Source organism: Capra hircus, chromosome 19 (assembly GCF_001704415.2).
Source record: "Capra hircus breed San Clemente chromosome 19, ASM170441v1, whole genome shotgun sequence".
NCBI lineage: Eukaryota > Metazoa > Chordata > Mammalia > Artiodactyla > Bovidae > Capra > Capra hircus.
The window spans coordinates 14,191,353-14,204,046 of NC_030826.1; the positions used below are offsets into that span (position 1 = coordinate 14,191,353).

The 12,694-nt window shown below is 38.2% G+C and overlaps 1 protein-coding gene across 1 annotated transcript in view; it reads right to left on the bottom strand.

Annotated features, from left to right (window-relative positions):
- The window catches only part of TAF15 (TATA-box binding protein associated factor 15), a 29,386-nt gene continuing 16,926 nt past the window's right edge, over positions 235-12,694 (bottom strand). Inside the window, exons 8-16 of the mRNA XM_018064217.1 lie at positions 8,717-8,751; positions 8,078-8,110; positions 6,665-6,774; positions 5,466-5,595; positions 3,476-3,568; positions 2,816-2,897; positions 2,611-2,699; positions 1,873-2,509; positions 235-565 (exon numbers count right to left, since the gene is read on the bottom strand). Coding sequence (XP_017919706.1) covers positions 526-565; positions 1,873-2,509; positions 2,611-2,699; positions 2,816-2,897; positions 3,476-3,568; positions 5,466-5,595; positions 6,665-6,774; positions 8,078-8,110; positions 8,717-8,751 — 1,249 coding nt within the window. The 3' untranslated portion in view covers positions 235-525. The remainder of the gene's footprint in view (positions 566-1,872; positions 2,510-2,610; positions 2,700-2,815; positions 2,898-3,475; positions 3,569-5,465; positions 5,596-6,664; positions 6,775-8,077; positions 8,111-8,716; positions 8,752-12,694) is intronic.

A 12,694-nucleotide genomic window follows, 5' to 3' on the forward strand; every position in this document is an offset into this window, starting at 1 on the left:
AGCAGACCTGGGATGAGGTCTAGGAATTTGGAATTTTCACAACCTCCTTGGGTGGTTCAGACACACAGTCATGCTTGGAAAACTACTATTTTTAACGGAGTAGGAGATCAATAAATATTGTTGGAAGTAACATTTTAATCTCATGAAGTAGAATTCATTTCCTAATTCTTTAGGGTTCAAGTCTGCTGCAACTGCACCCTAAGTGTGACAGAACAATGCACTAATGTACAAAAGTCCACAAAACAAGCATTCTTTATTGCAGTATTACAAAACACTTTCCATTTTGGCAATATTTTACAACGCACTTAGCTTCAAGAGTTGAGAAGGAGAAGGCTGGAAACTAAAGGGGGATATTTCAACTGACATTTCTAAAAGAAAAACTGTCCCCACCCTCCCACCCAAATAAAAATTCAAATGTCATTTAATTTCACTACCCAAGAAGAGGCCACGAGGAAAGCAGCAGGCAAAACTCTGGCAATTTCTCTATGGATCTTGTCAGAGACAAAGGAACATTCAAAATAGTCATCAGTATGGTCGGTTGCGCTGATCATTTCTGTAGTCGTTTCTAGGAATGAAAAAAAAGAGCCAGACTAAATTCTAATTTTCTACCAAGAGGGAGCATAAGACACTTCTTCAGGATGCTGTTGACTAGCATCTGCTTGACAAATTTCTATAAGGATGACAATATGCCTAGTGTATTTTTCTATTTCTAGAAGGTGCTTACTAAATGTCTAATTTATCAGCTTTAAGACATACAAAGTTCCTAGTAGCTTTGCTGTGACTAATTCTCTTAAAAATTTTTCATCTAGAATAAAGACTCTAAACCACTGTGGTATTTCAGGTTGGAGACCTTGCCATTCCAGCATTCTAAAGGGAATAGATTACTGGAATAAGCAAGGAAACACCTTCATGTAAGAATTCTGGATCTGCCACTTACTATGTGATCTTGGAAAAGTTACCTAACATTTCTTATTCCATAAAATGGAAAGTACATCTACCTCTCGGGTTGACAGAGGGACTGGAACTCCAGTATACAAAGACAGTTTCACACAATTTGCCACACACTAAGAAGTATTCAGTAGATGATCATTACTAGTAGGTAATAATTATTCAGTGATTACCATGGCGAGTGCTAATATAATCTAATACAACTCCACAAAATAGGGCTACATGCCATTAGCCCTATTTTACAGATGAGAATATGATGCTCCAAAGAGTTAAGTAACTTGCTTTAAGTCACACAGCTAATAATAAGTGGCGGGGCCAGGAATTCAAAGAAGATGGTCTGTCTCCAAACTCTGTGTTCCAAACTCTATGCTGTACTAATTCTGGCTGCCCTACACTGTTTATGACAGGGGAAGCTTAGTACAGCTTTGAAGTTATTTTGCATCACTCGTTACTCAACTCTTTCTGCCTCTACACCTTTCGCGTGCATCACACACTCCCATCAATACCACCAGTGATTTTTAATCTGGAAAAGGTGTAACCATCTCCGAAGAAACAGCTGCAAGGTAGCACATGTGACTGAAAAAGCATAAAAGGTATGCTTGCCCCTCACTTAGATTAAGAATCCCTGATTTACACAGTTTCAAATCATCTCTCAATCTCTATTATCTTTAGCTATAAGAATGCATACACCTATCATACATTATTCAAATATAAAGATCACAAGAATTTCCAAAACAAAATAAATTTTGGAAATTACTAACCAGGGAAATAAGTGGATCTTCTCCACCCTAGCTGAAAGAGTTGACAATGGGAAATTCAAGTCACAAAAAACTGGACAAGAAGAAAATGTGATGAAAGGGGCTTAGACTCTAAAATCTAGGAGCAGTGAGGTGGAAACATTAGCGAATACATTCTAATACTCACCTTCCTCCCATTTTGCCTCCATAGCCACCTCGGTCTCCTCCGTAGCCTCCACCTCGGTCTCCTCCGTAGCCACCACCACTCCTGTCTCCTCCGTAGCCGCCACCTCGGTCCCCACCGTAGCCTCCGCTACTGCCACGGTCTCCTCCATAACCCCCCCCACTTCGGTCTCCACCATAGCCTCCTCGATCTCCACCATAGCCTCCTCGGTCTCCGCCATAGCCTCCTCGGTCTCCGCCATAGCCTCCTCGGTCTCCGCCATAGCCACCACTTCGGTCTCCGCCATAGCCGCCACTTCGGTCTCCGCCATAGCCGCCGCCACGGTCTCCTCCATAGCCCCCGCCACGGTCCCCACCATAGCCGCCACTTCGGTCTCCTCCATAGTTGCCTCCTCGGTCTCCTCCATAGCCCCCACCACGGTCCCCACCATAGCCACCTCCCCGGTCCCCACCATAGCCACCCCCACTTCTGTCTCCACCATAGCCACCCCCACTTCTGTCTCCTCCGTAGCCACCACTGCCACTTCTGTCTCCACCATAGCCACCCCCACTTCTGTCTGCACCGTAGCCGCCTCGGTCTCCACCTCTGCCCCCACGGCCTCTGTAGCCCCTCTCTCCACCGTAGCCTCTTCCCCGGAAATCTGCAGGTAGAAATGAAAACCAATAAGGCCAGCAGAATCATGGAAAGCCTCCTTAATGCTAGCCAGAAGATCAGAAGCAGATGCCGTTAAGGCTGACCCACCTCCTCCTGAGGGACGAGAGTCCTCTGGTCTGGGCTCATTGCACTGATTACAAGAATTCCTTCGAGCAAAGTTCATATTTCCACATGACCTAAGAAAGGAAGAAAAGAAAATGCTCAACAGTTTCCAATGGATTCAGAACCCCCTCTTGCACCTTGCAAATCCAATCCCAACCCCTACATCCACCAAAGTAAATAGGATACTTACGGATTAGGGCAAACCCAGTCCCCACTTTTGGGGTCTCCACCTCTCCCCTGAAAGCCTCCACGACCTCTATATCCTCCACGGCCTGGGGTAAGTAAGGAGGAGGGAAGAATCAGTAGCAGATATTAACAAAGCAGAGGAAAAGCATCAGGTAAAAGAACTAAGTGTTCATCAATAACTGGGCAGCTCCCCCCAAATTAACCTCTTATGGAAGAACTCCATGATTCTTTGATTTGGGGCTTTACTTATTCAGTCAATGCAGTAAATATGGAAGAAGCTCCAAGGTGCACATTATAGTTCAAATAATGCACTAAGAAACTTCTTTCTATAGTACCCTCCTCAGTTTGAGAATCTCAGTGATAAAGATTAGGTGAGATGACATATTCCAAACAACAGAAATAAAGAAGTTGGCAGTAACTGTATCAGGGAACTCACATTGGGCCAGATTAACTACCAAATTAGGTATCAGTTAAACAACTGCCTCCTAATTTCCAACTGAAACAAACTGCATCGTATAGCTTTCCAAAGGGATTTCTAGAACCTTTTTCCATCCTTTCTTAGTTATGACACTTTATTTACCTAATCTTCTACTCTGTATCTCACTTTAAGACAGAAAATCTAAACCCTCTGTGTAATACCCAAGCCTGTGAACAAGAATCTTACCTCGTCGCCCACCTCCACTTCCACCTCCTCTCATGAATTCAGGTCTTCTGGTGGCAAAGGACACTTTAATGATATTGCCGTGGAATTCTTTTCCTAAAGGAAAAAAATGAAAATAGTTTTGAAGAAATGCTACTCCACATTTCCACCTCTTAACAAAATATAAAACTGCCTCGGAAATGTTTAATTTCAGAGAAATACCTCACATGTTCTCACAGAAATTCAAACACAGCAACGTTCAAGAGTCACGGTAACTATACTAGAATATGACACAATCTACTGAATAGAACAGATCTGTCCCTGGGAGATAGTCATTTCTTACTGAGCAAAAAAGCTCATGTCTAACCATTTTTACATGAAAGCCAATGAATGTAGTATGCTACCATTTCTTTTTTTAAGGAAATGAGTGTGTATGTGTGTGCGCGCGTGCGGGCGTGCATATGCACACATATGCCTATTTACACACTGCCTATTGTTGCTTAACTCTCAGTAGGTGAAAAGCTAGAAAGAAAGCTCATTTTTTACTATATACTGTTGGTACCGTCTGAAGTAGTATCTTAAAAAATAATGTGTGCATTTGTGATTATACACATGTACATATACACATATTCTGCTGTCCCAGGGCCTTGGAGACAAAAATTAGCCTTTTCACTCTATATATTAAACAAGAGAACAGACATATCAGAAAAAGGTGCCCAAAGAATTCATAAAATAGTTATAAATCTAGGAGTCTTAGCCCTCTCAGCAAACTATTAACTGCTATGACTGGCAACCTTCCACAGTTGTCAAATGGTATAGCAAGCTCTTTAACATAGGAAACAAACCATGGATAAATATTTTAAAAGCTCTACAAAGACCTGGTAATTAAGATCTGAACTATGGAGTTTCTGTTAAGAGGCTCATTTGCCCTATGAGGGAAAGACAGAGAAAGTGTTCTAACATATTATAAGCTAAATAGTTGTATGAGTCACAGAAACTACTAAACAAACACATAAGTGAGGGAGGATGGACCTGGCCTTTCAAGGGCGAGGGGATAAGATCTGCTTGGAGCAAAAAATCAAAATGCAACTATGCATTGGAAGACAGGTGCAATAATCTTGGAACTGCAAGAATCCACATGTGCCTCTCAATCAGGCGCAATTTACTTCTTCAGAGAGAATGCAGCCCGACTGCCTGAGTTTGAGCCCTAACTCTACACTTCTTCTGTGGTCTTGGAAATTACTTATCTTCTCTGTGCCCGAGTTTCATCATCTGTAAGATGGTAATAAAAGCAATAAAAAAAAAAAAGTAACAGGGTTACTGTGAAGATCTGAGTTAATGCACATAAAGTTCTTAGAACTATGCCTGGCTCATAAACTACAGTAAACACGCAGTGTTATTCTCCTGCACTGGCAGGTGGGTTCTTCACCACTAGTGCCACCTGGGAAGCCCCGTTACAAGGTACAACAAAAACAATAAATTTACAACATGGGGAAATGACTATAAGACACCAAGGAAATAAAAGCATGAGACAAAATTACTTTTGGAGTAAAATGATAAAACTATTTTAAAAATACATTTTAAAAAGCTGGAAGAAACACCAGTAGTTTTCTCTATATAGACTATGGAAGCTTTACTCCTTTCTTCTACTTTTTAATATTTTCTTATTTTCAGAGGAAAAAAAGTCCTATTGTACTAGTCTTCTACTACATATTAACATTGCATTTGAAGGGAAATTAACCTAAATTTTAAAAGAACATAGTCAACCAGGCCAACCCTTCACATTTCTATGAGGGTGGCCTCAAGCACAAAGGATGACATTAGGAAATATTTTAGACAAAGAAACAGTTCATCTCACTTCTAAAGGTATATAAGAATTCTGGCCTGTATTCTCAATAGGATATCTAAAAAAGTAAACAGCAAGATAATCATTGTCTACCAGAACATATTTTGACTTCAAGACCAGAAAACATCTATCAAAACCACACACTGAAAGTATATGAATGAGGTATACCATCAAACCAGTCAATGGCTGCCTTAGCTGAAGGAGGGTCATCAAACGACACTGTTGCCTCCCCTTTTGGCTTTCCTGTGTCCTTGTCTGTGTATAGATTTATCATCGGTTTTCCAGTCTTTTTATTTGTCTGAGGGACGAACAAGCTGGTGTTAGTATTTTAAGAAAAAGTGATGAACCACCCAGATAATTAAAATTCCTTATTTTTTAAAGGAATCCACATATCCATACTATAAATACTACCAACATAAAAATGAAGTCATCTGTAGGTTCTGAAAAGGAAAATTCTAAAATACATTAAGTGAAAAGCAAACTATAAAAATGATACACGTCATACTGTTTTATCCATATGTAATTTCCTCAAACCCACAAAGAAATAAAAATAATGCTTCATATAAACATTTACCTTGTAAAACTAAAAAAACAAAACAAAACAAAACAGGAAGAACGTTCACCAAGCAAATAAATTACCATTAAGGCATACACACTGGATTTGGCTGAGAAGGGAGTAGAAAACAAGAATTTTTACTTTTCGAAACTATGTGAATTGTTTTTAACATATTTTATGTGTTAATTTCTTAAGAAATGTCTGCTCTCCAAGAAGGGGGGGGGGAGTGATTCAAGTAATGTCATAGACACCAAAAAAACCCTGATTTCAGGCAAATGCTATAATCTACTAACACGGCTCTAAATGCCGCTTTCTAGTTGAAGATGAAAATATATGCATGAAAAAGACAGTGCACAAGACACTTAAGTACAATAAAGTTATGAAATAAAGCATTATTATATTGGGCAAATATACACCAGACATTAAATACCAACATAAAAAGTTGTTAGTATTAACTTGGGTTTCATAAGTTGGTATTTCAGAATATAAAAATGTTCACACAATTTCATTTGGTTCACACAATTTCATTTGGTTCTCACAATTTTAGGAGGTAGGCCGAGACTATGTTTAGAGTACTAAGACTGAAAACCAAAGTTGCGGAAGGCTGCAGAAAGGTAAACACAAGCAAGGAATAAAATCTTTATGTATTTAGCAATTCAGCAAAGGCCTACAGCCAGGGGTGAACACATGCATCAGGGAATTTTAAGAGACAAGTGATACTGGAGTGTGGACTTCTTACATAATCTATGCATCTTAACCAGAATATGTTAATAATTATGATATTCTCAACATAAGCCAACTTCTTACTCACCTTGATGATTCCTATTTGTTTAAAGAACTCCCCCACTTGATCTGTGGACACACCCTCCCCAAGTCCTTGTACAAAGATTGTGTTGTTATCCGAATTATCAGATTCTGAATCTAAAGGAAAAAAAATATATATGATTAATTTTATATACTGCTTAGGTTTAACTATATCCTGTTTAGTGACAAAGAACAGTAATTTGTTGTTCAATATTCAACTATTTCTATGACCAAAAGGAAGAGGGTCCAATACAGGAAACCTCTTATGATAAACATACAAAGTGGTCACAGTAGTTGTTTGGTAGGTCAATTCTTGCAACTAAACTTCATGAAAAGTGGCTCAAGTCCACACGCTGCCAAATACACAGACCAATTAAGGAAGATCTTATAAATCTTATTCTTCAAATTCAGATACAGGACTCAAGCTCAGGAAGAGACGAAGAAAGTATAAAGTAGCACTCCTTTCTTTGGAGGGCTTTAATCCTTTCTGGGTAATCAATACTTTTAAGGCTCTCTGGTAGAAATTCCCCAAATCTGACACTCTGGACTTCCAAGCAAGCCAGCAGAATTGCTCATTTCCCATTCATTGTAATAGCTTTATATATACCAGAGCGTATAAATAAGAGACAAATGATACTGGAGTGTGGACTTCTTACATAATCTATGTATCTTAACCAGAATATGTTAATACTTATGAGATTATCAGGAGCACCTTGACACACACCTTACCTTACTCACATACTTTTGGATTAGTACAACAAAGTAAGAAAGATGTATAAAAATTCAATCCATCAAGAGATAATTCAGAAATTGACATCCACATAGAGTACTTTAGCATCTTAATAAAAACAAAAGTTCTGATTTCAATATATATTAAAAATTTTTAGCTCAAATTTTTAATATCTAAATCATTACTTTCAAAAGGCTCCAGGTAGCCATGAACCTCATTTGAAAATAAAAAGGCACATGAAATTAGTGACCTCTGCACAGAGTAAGACAATTTTCTCATATATGATTTCAGGTTTCTTAGGCCCATTAAGCAGACTATTAATCCAACATATTTTCTTCAACACAGCTATTCTACTTCTAATTCCCCAATGATACAAATCTTCTTGTACCTGATTTAGTGTCATTAAATAAATAATGTTAATGAGCAATACAAAATCAAGTGTTTCTTCACAAAAGCAAGAGGGAGCAGAGGAAAGCTCCCAAACAGTGACTTTCCTTAGCAAACTTTCCAAATCCCTTAAATTTTTCTTGCTGGAACATCTTTAAAAGGGAAGCTTCCTGGTTCTGGCAATACTATCAAATCAAATCTTTCTCCTGTACTAACTCCTCCAAACACACATATTCTTCCTTTGAAAAAATGGAAAACTAACATTTCCTTAATGGCAAAGTCACAAACTATTATAAACCTTACCAGCATCTGGTCTGGGTCCATAATCCCTGTGACCTAAGGGAAAAGAAAAGAGAAAGAAAAAGAAAGCTATTTAAGGCAACTCATTAGAAATCATTTAAAACAGTAATAATAACCAAGGCATGAAAAGTCAATACTTTCAAAATCCTTGTAAGTAACCATCACAGATTTACAAAGTAAATATATAAATTAAGTTTTATTAAAAGTTTAAGAAATCAAGATGAATGTCAATATTCCCTTAAGCTTGTCCCAGACGGCACCAGCCACTTTGGCGTTATGCTAGCATCATTTTTGTTAAGCTCTGATTGTGAAGGCTGATTGGAAAACCCTAGTAATTTTAAAACACCATGTCAGCTACCTTTATTAAAAAACGTTATTGACAAAATCCAGTGACGGTCTCATTCATTGGTCACCACAGACTCTCATGCAAATTCACTGTGTAGAAACCCATTGGACTATTTGAGATCAACTTTGTCTTTTTTTAATATTTTGAGATAAATATGTATATAACTTTTTACAGCACACAACACACACCAGCCTCAACAGAATAAGAAAGGGCTTAGACTACGTCTGCGGGATATTGGTGGCTTTTAGATTTATATAGCATTTCCACTGAAACATTTTGGGATACTCAGCACTTACCACCAAAATTTTTGAAGCCACCGCGGTCACCACCACTGCAGAGGAAAAATTGAAGAAATGATTTCTTCCTTAAGTCTCTAATGTGCTGAGCCCTGGGCTCAATCTACACTTAACTGTCTCAAGTAGAGTGCCCAGGAAAACAGTAGCACCTCTAACTTTCCAGTAAATTTCATTTCATAGACTTCAAAATGTTGTTTTCACCTAAATGTTTTCCCAAGGATCTATTTCCACAAGGCTGCCTTTTCAAGAGCATTACAGAACATATCTAATATACTCTTACTTTAAAATCTTCCCAACCCCAAGCCAAAGGGATACTATTCAAATCAACTTAAACTGAAGACACAACAGGAAGAATGCTAAACTAGAGCAAACATTCTTTCCAAAGGGATACTTTTGTTAAATATGAGAAAAAGGAAAAGGACTAGAAGAATATAAAGCAAAGTTAAAATTTGACAGATGGGAGAGGAAAAAGCTCAAGCACTATGTTCTACTGTGATATCAAACAGTGGCTTTTATGAGATGAGGGAAAAAGCGAGGTACAAATACACACAAAAGTGAGACTGAATGAAAGCAGTCTTAAAAATATGAATCATTCAGATACCTAGCAAAATGAGCTAGCAGAAAGTATAAATTGCCATATGCTAGATCTCATCACAGAACTGCTGAAATTCAAGCTACCCAGTGCCCTCCACACCAATCAGGAGACTACGTCAGAGACAGAATGCTACATACTCCACAAGAAATCACTTTAAGTGGCAATTTCCACTGCCAGGAAGTCAATGCCCCTGCGTGCATAGCTTTATATAAGAAATTCTCTTATCAGGGAACTCTTTAAATACTCATACATTAAAAGTTTGTTTCTCTTAACTGAACCATGTAATCCTCTAAGATTCATGTGCTGATACGGACATAAAAATAATCAAAAAGTTTTCAGATAGTGATACCTAATTTTCTACTACTACTCATCTTCTACTATAACCCAAGAAACTATTCCAATGTACTAATGTCCCTTTAATAATAACTCTGCTGTCGAGACGGGTTTTCTGAGCCATCCTGAGAAAAATCCTCTGACTAAATGAGAAAAAAAATTTTAAGTCTATTCTAACTACCTTGATGTTAAAAAAAAAAATTCCCTTGCAACTGGTATATAGTCATAGACACAAGCATCTCAGTTTGCTATTAATTTTTATTTGATACCCAGGAAATCTAAAAAGGAGAATAAGCCTACTTCAAGGCTACGCAGACAAAGTGAAGCTCAGGCCTTTTCATGTGCACAGTTCCCTGTTGAGTATCTAAGACTTCTCTTTCAAAACACTATCCAAGGGGCCCTCCCGTCAACCCATTACTTCTAAATGGCCTTTTTATTGCTGCTTAACTCTTCAGGGAAAGGAAGCCAGAGTTCTGAGATTACACTGCTAAAATCTTATTAGAAACAAGATATCTTATTAGAAACAAGATATCTCAGATTTCTTCAAAGATGATCATTAGAAATGATGAGAAAAGAACTAGGGAAAATATTAAGCCCATATTCCTATGTCAGGACATCAAAACACCCAGGATAAAGCTGTTTTTTTTTAAACAGCTAAGTGCTAGAAGAGATACCACTGAATTATTTTGCTGTCACCTTAACCAAGAACCAAACTGTTCATATCTGGCTGCAGTGGGGGAAATATACAATTCCATACATCATCTAGTTCCCGTGATATCTATTCTGGCCAGCAATACAGCTCTGAACAAATAAGGAGGAAAAAAAAAGGACATACTCCCTGTAAAATATAAAGGATATAAAATAAATTTGAATAGGTTTATAATTTCCTATTCCTCCATTTAATAATATTTTAACTTAAATCATCATTACTGAGCACTTTGAAAATTCAACAGCTGAACACTTCAAATATGGTATATTAATACCAGTCTTCAAATTAGGAGACTCAGGATATATAGTCTTAACTATCACTAATCAGTCTTGAAAACAGACCAGTCAGTAATTCTCCCTTGGCTTCTGTTTCCTCTTTCACAAAATAAAGGTCTACATCAGGGATCCCCAACCTCCAGGCCACAAACCAGTACCTCCTGTCAGATCAGCAGCAGCATTAGATTAGAAATAAAGTACACAATAAATGTAATGCACTTCAATCATCCCCAATCCATCCCCCTAATCCCCAGTCCATGGAAAAATTGTCTTCCATGAAGTCAGTCCCTGGTACCAAAAAGGTTAGGATTGCTGGTCTACATCCTTACTATCTGAAAGGTGGTCTACGGAACAGCAACAAAGGCAGAGCCTAGAAGTGTCTCAGAAAAGCAAGCACACCCAGACCTACTGAATCAGAACCTACATTTTAATAAGATCCCCAAGGAGTTCGTATGTATATTACAGTTAGTGAAGCACTGGTCTAGATAATCTATAATTTTATGTGGGGCTTTCTTTCAATTTCCAGTATTTCAACACTTTTCTTTCCTTATTCAGTTCAGTTCAGTCGCTCAGTCATGTCCGACTCTTTCTGACCCCATGAATCGCAGCACGCCAGGCCTCCCTGTCCATCACCAACTCCCGGAGTTCACTCAAACTCACATCCATTGAGCCGGTGATGCCATCCAGCCATCTCATCCTCTGTCATCCCCTTCTCCTCCTGTCCCCAATCCCTCCCAGCATCAGAGTCTTTTCCAATGAGCCAACTCTTCGCATGAGGTGAGTTCAATTAATTATAGTTCCTTACTAGGAAACACTGTATCAAATACAGTAAACAAACCTCAAATAGTACCACTACCAAATCAGTTAACAGAAGACAGGCCTTTGGTTACGAATCTTTCTTTCAAATCTACAGTCAAGTTACAAGTTCCTTTTCTATAAACTAAATTAAGGCCTCGCTAGCAAATTAAGACATGAAGGCATATGAACGTCTGAGTCAAGGTGTTGCCACAACAAATTTTTTCTCTTCCCAGAAAAAGCAAAACTGTACACACAGAGAATTCCTGAAGAATGTTTTAAAGTAAAGAAGTAGAGGTATTTACTAGAGACATAATATAACCATACTCAAATTTACGACTGAGTGTCCCCTGCATAAGAACTCAACTGTATATTCTTGACTCAACTACAGAAACGGTTGTCCCAGGTTCAAAATGACGAGAAACCTACTCAAGGGTAGACTGAGGGTTCCTTCACTGTTACAGCATTACATATTTAGAGAAGACAATCAGATTTAATTTCAGGTGCTTGTCAAGAAAATGTTCTTCGACAGAATCTCTATTCCAAAATTTAATTTTTAAAACTCCAAATATATCTATATTCAAGGACTAAAACTTCCAAAAAGTAACAGGACAATACAGGAATCTTTATTCTCAGAAAACTCAATAACGAGAGAGAAAAAGCAACTTAGCTAAAAGGTGAAAAATATTAGTTCTTTAAAAAACTATGTTTGATTTTTCATCCCAGGAGTCCAGGATGTAATTTTTTGGATATGAAGACTAACATTCAGTTCAGTTCAGTTGCTCAGTTGTGCCCGACTCTGTGACCCCATGGACTGCAGCATGCCAGACTAATATTAATTCCAAACATAAATGACTCAAGTGGATTTAGATCCCATTTCTCAACAGTAGCTCTGTTTGCTTTTTTTTAATCGTTTTGATGTGGACCATTTTAAAAATCTTTACTGAATTTGTTACAATATTGTTTCTGTTTTGGTTTCTCAGCCACAAGGAATGCGGGATCTTTGCTCCCCAACCAGGGATGAACTTGTACCCCCTACACTGGAAGGTGAAGTCCTAGCCAGCGAACCACAGGGAAGTGTCAGTATTTATGTTCTATTTCCTTCCATTCCATATAGGTGTGGTAAAAAGGCTTTCTGGATTCAGTACTTATCAACATTTCAGAAGGCCAAGAATCTTATCTTTCTAGAGTTGCACTGTCCAATACAGCATTTACTAGCCATACGTAGCTGTTTGTTGACCTTCTGAAATATGGAGAACCTAAACTGACAC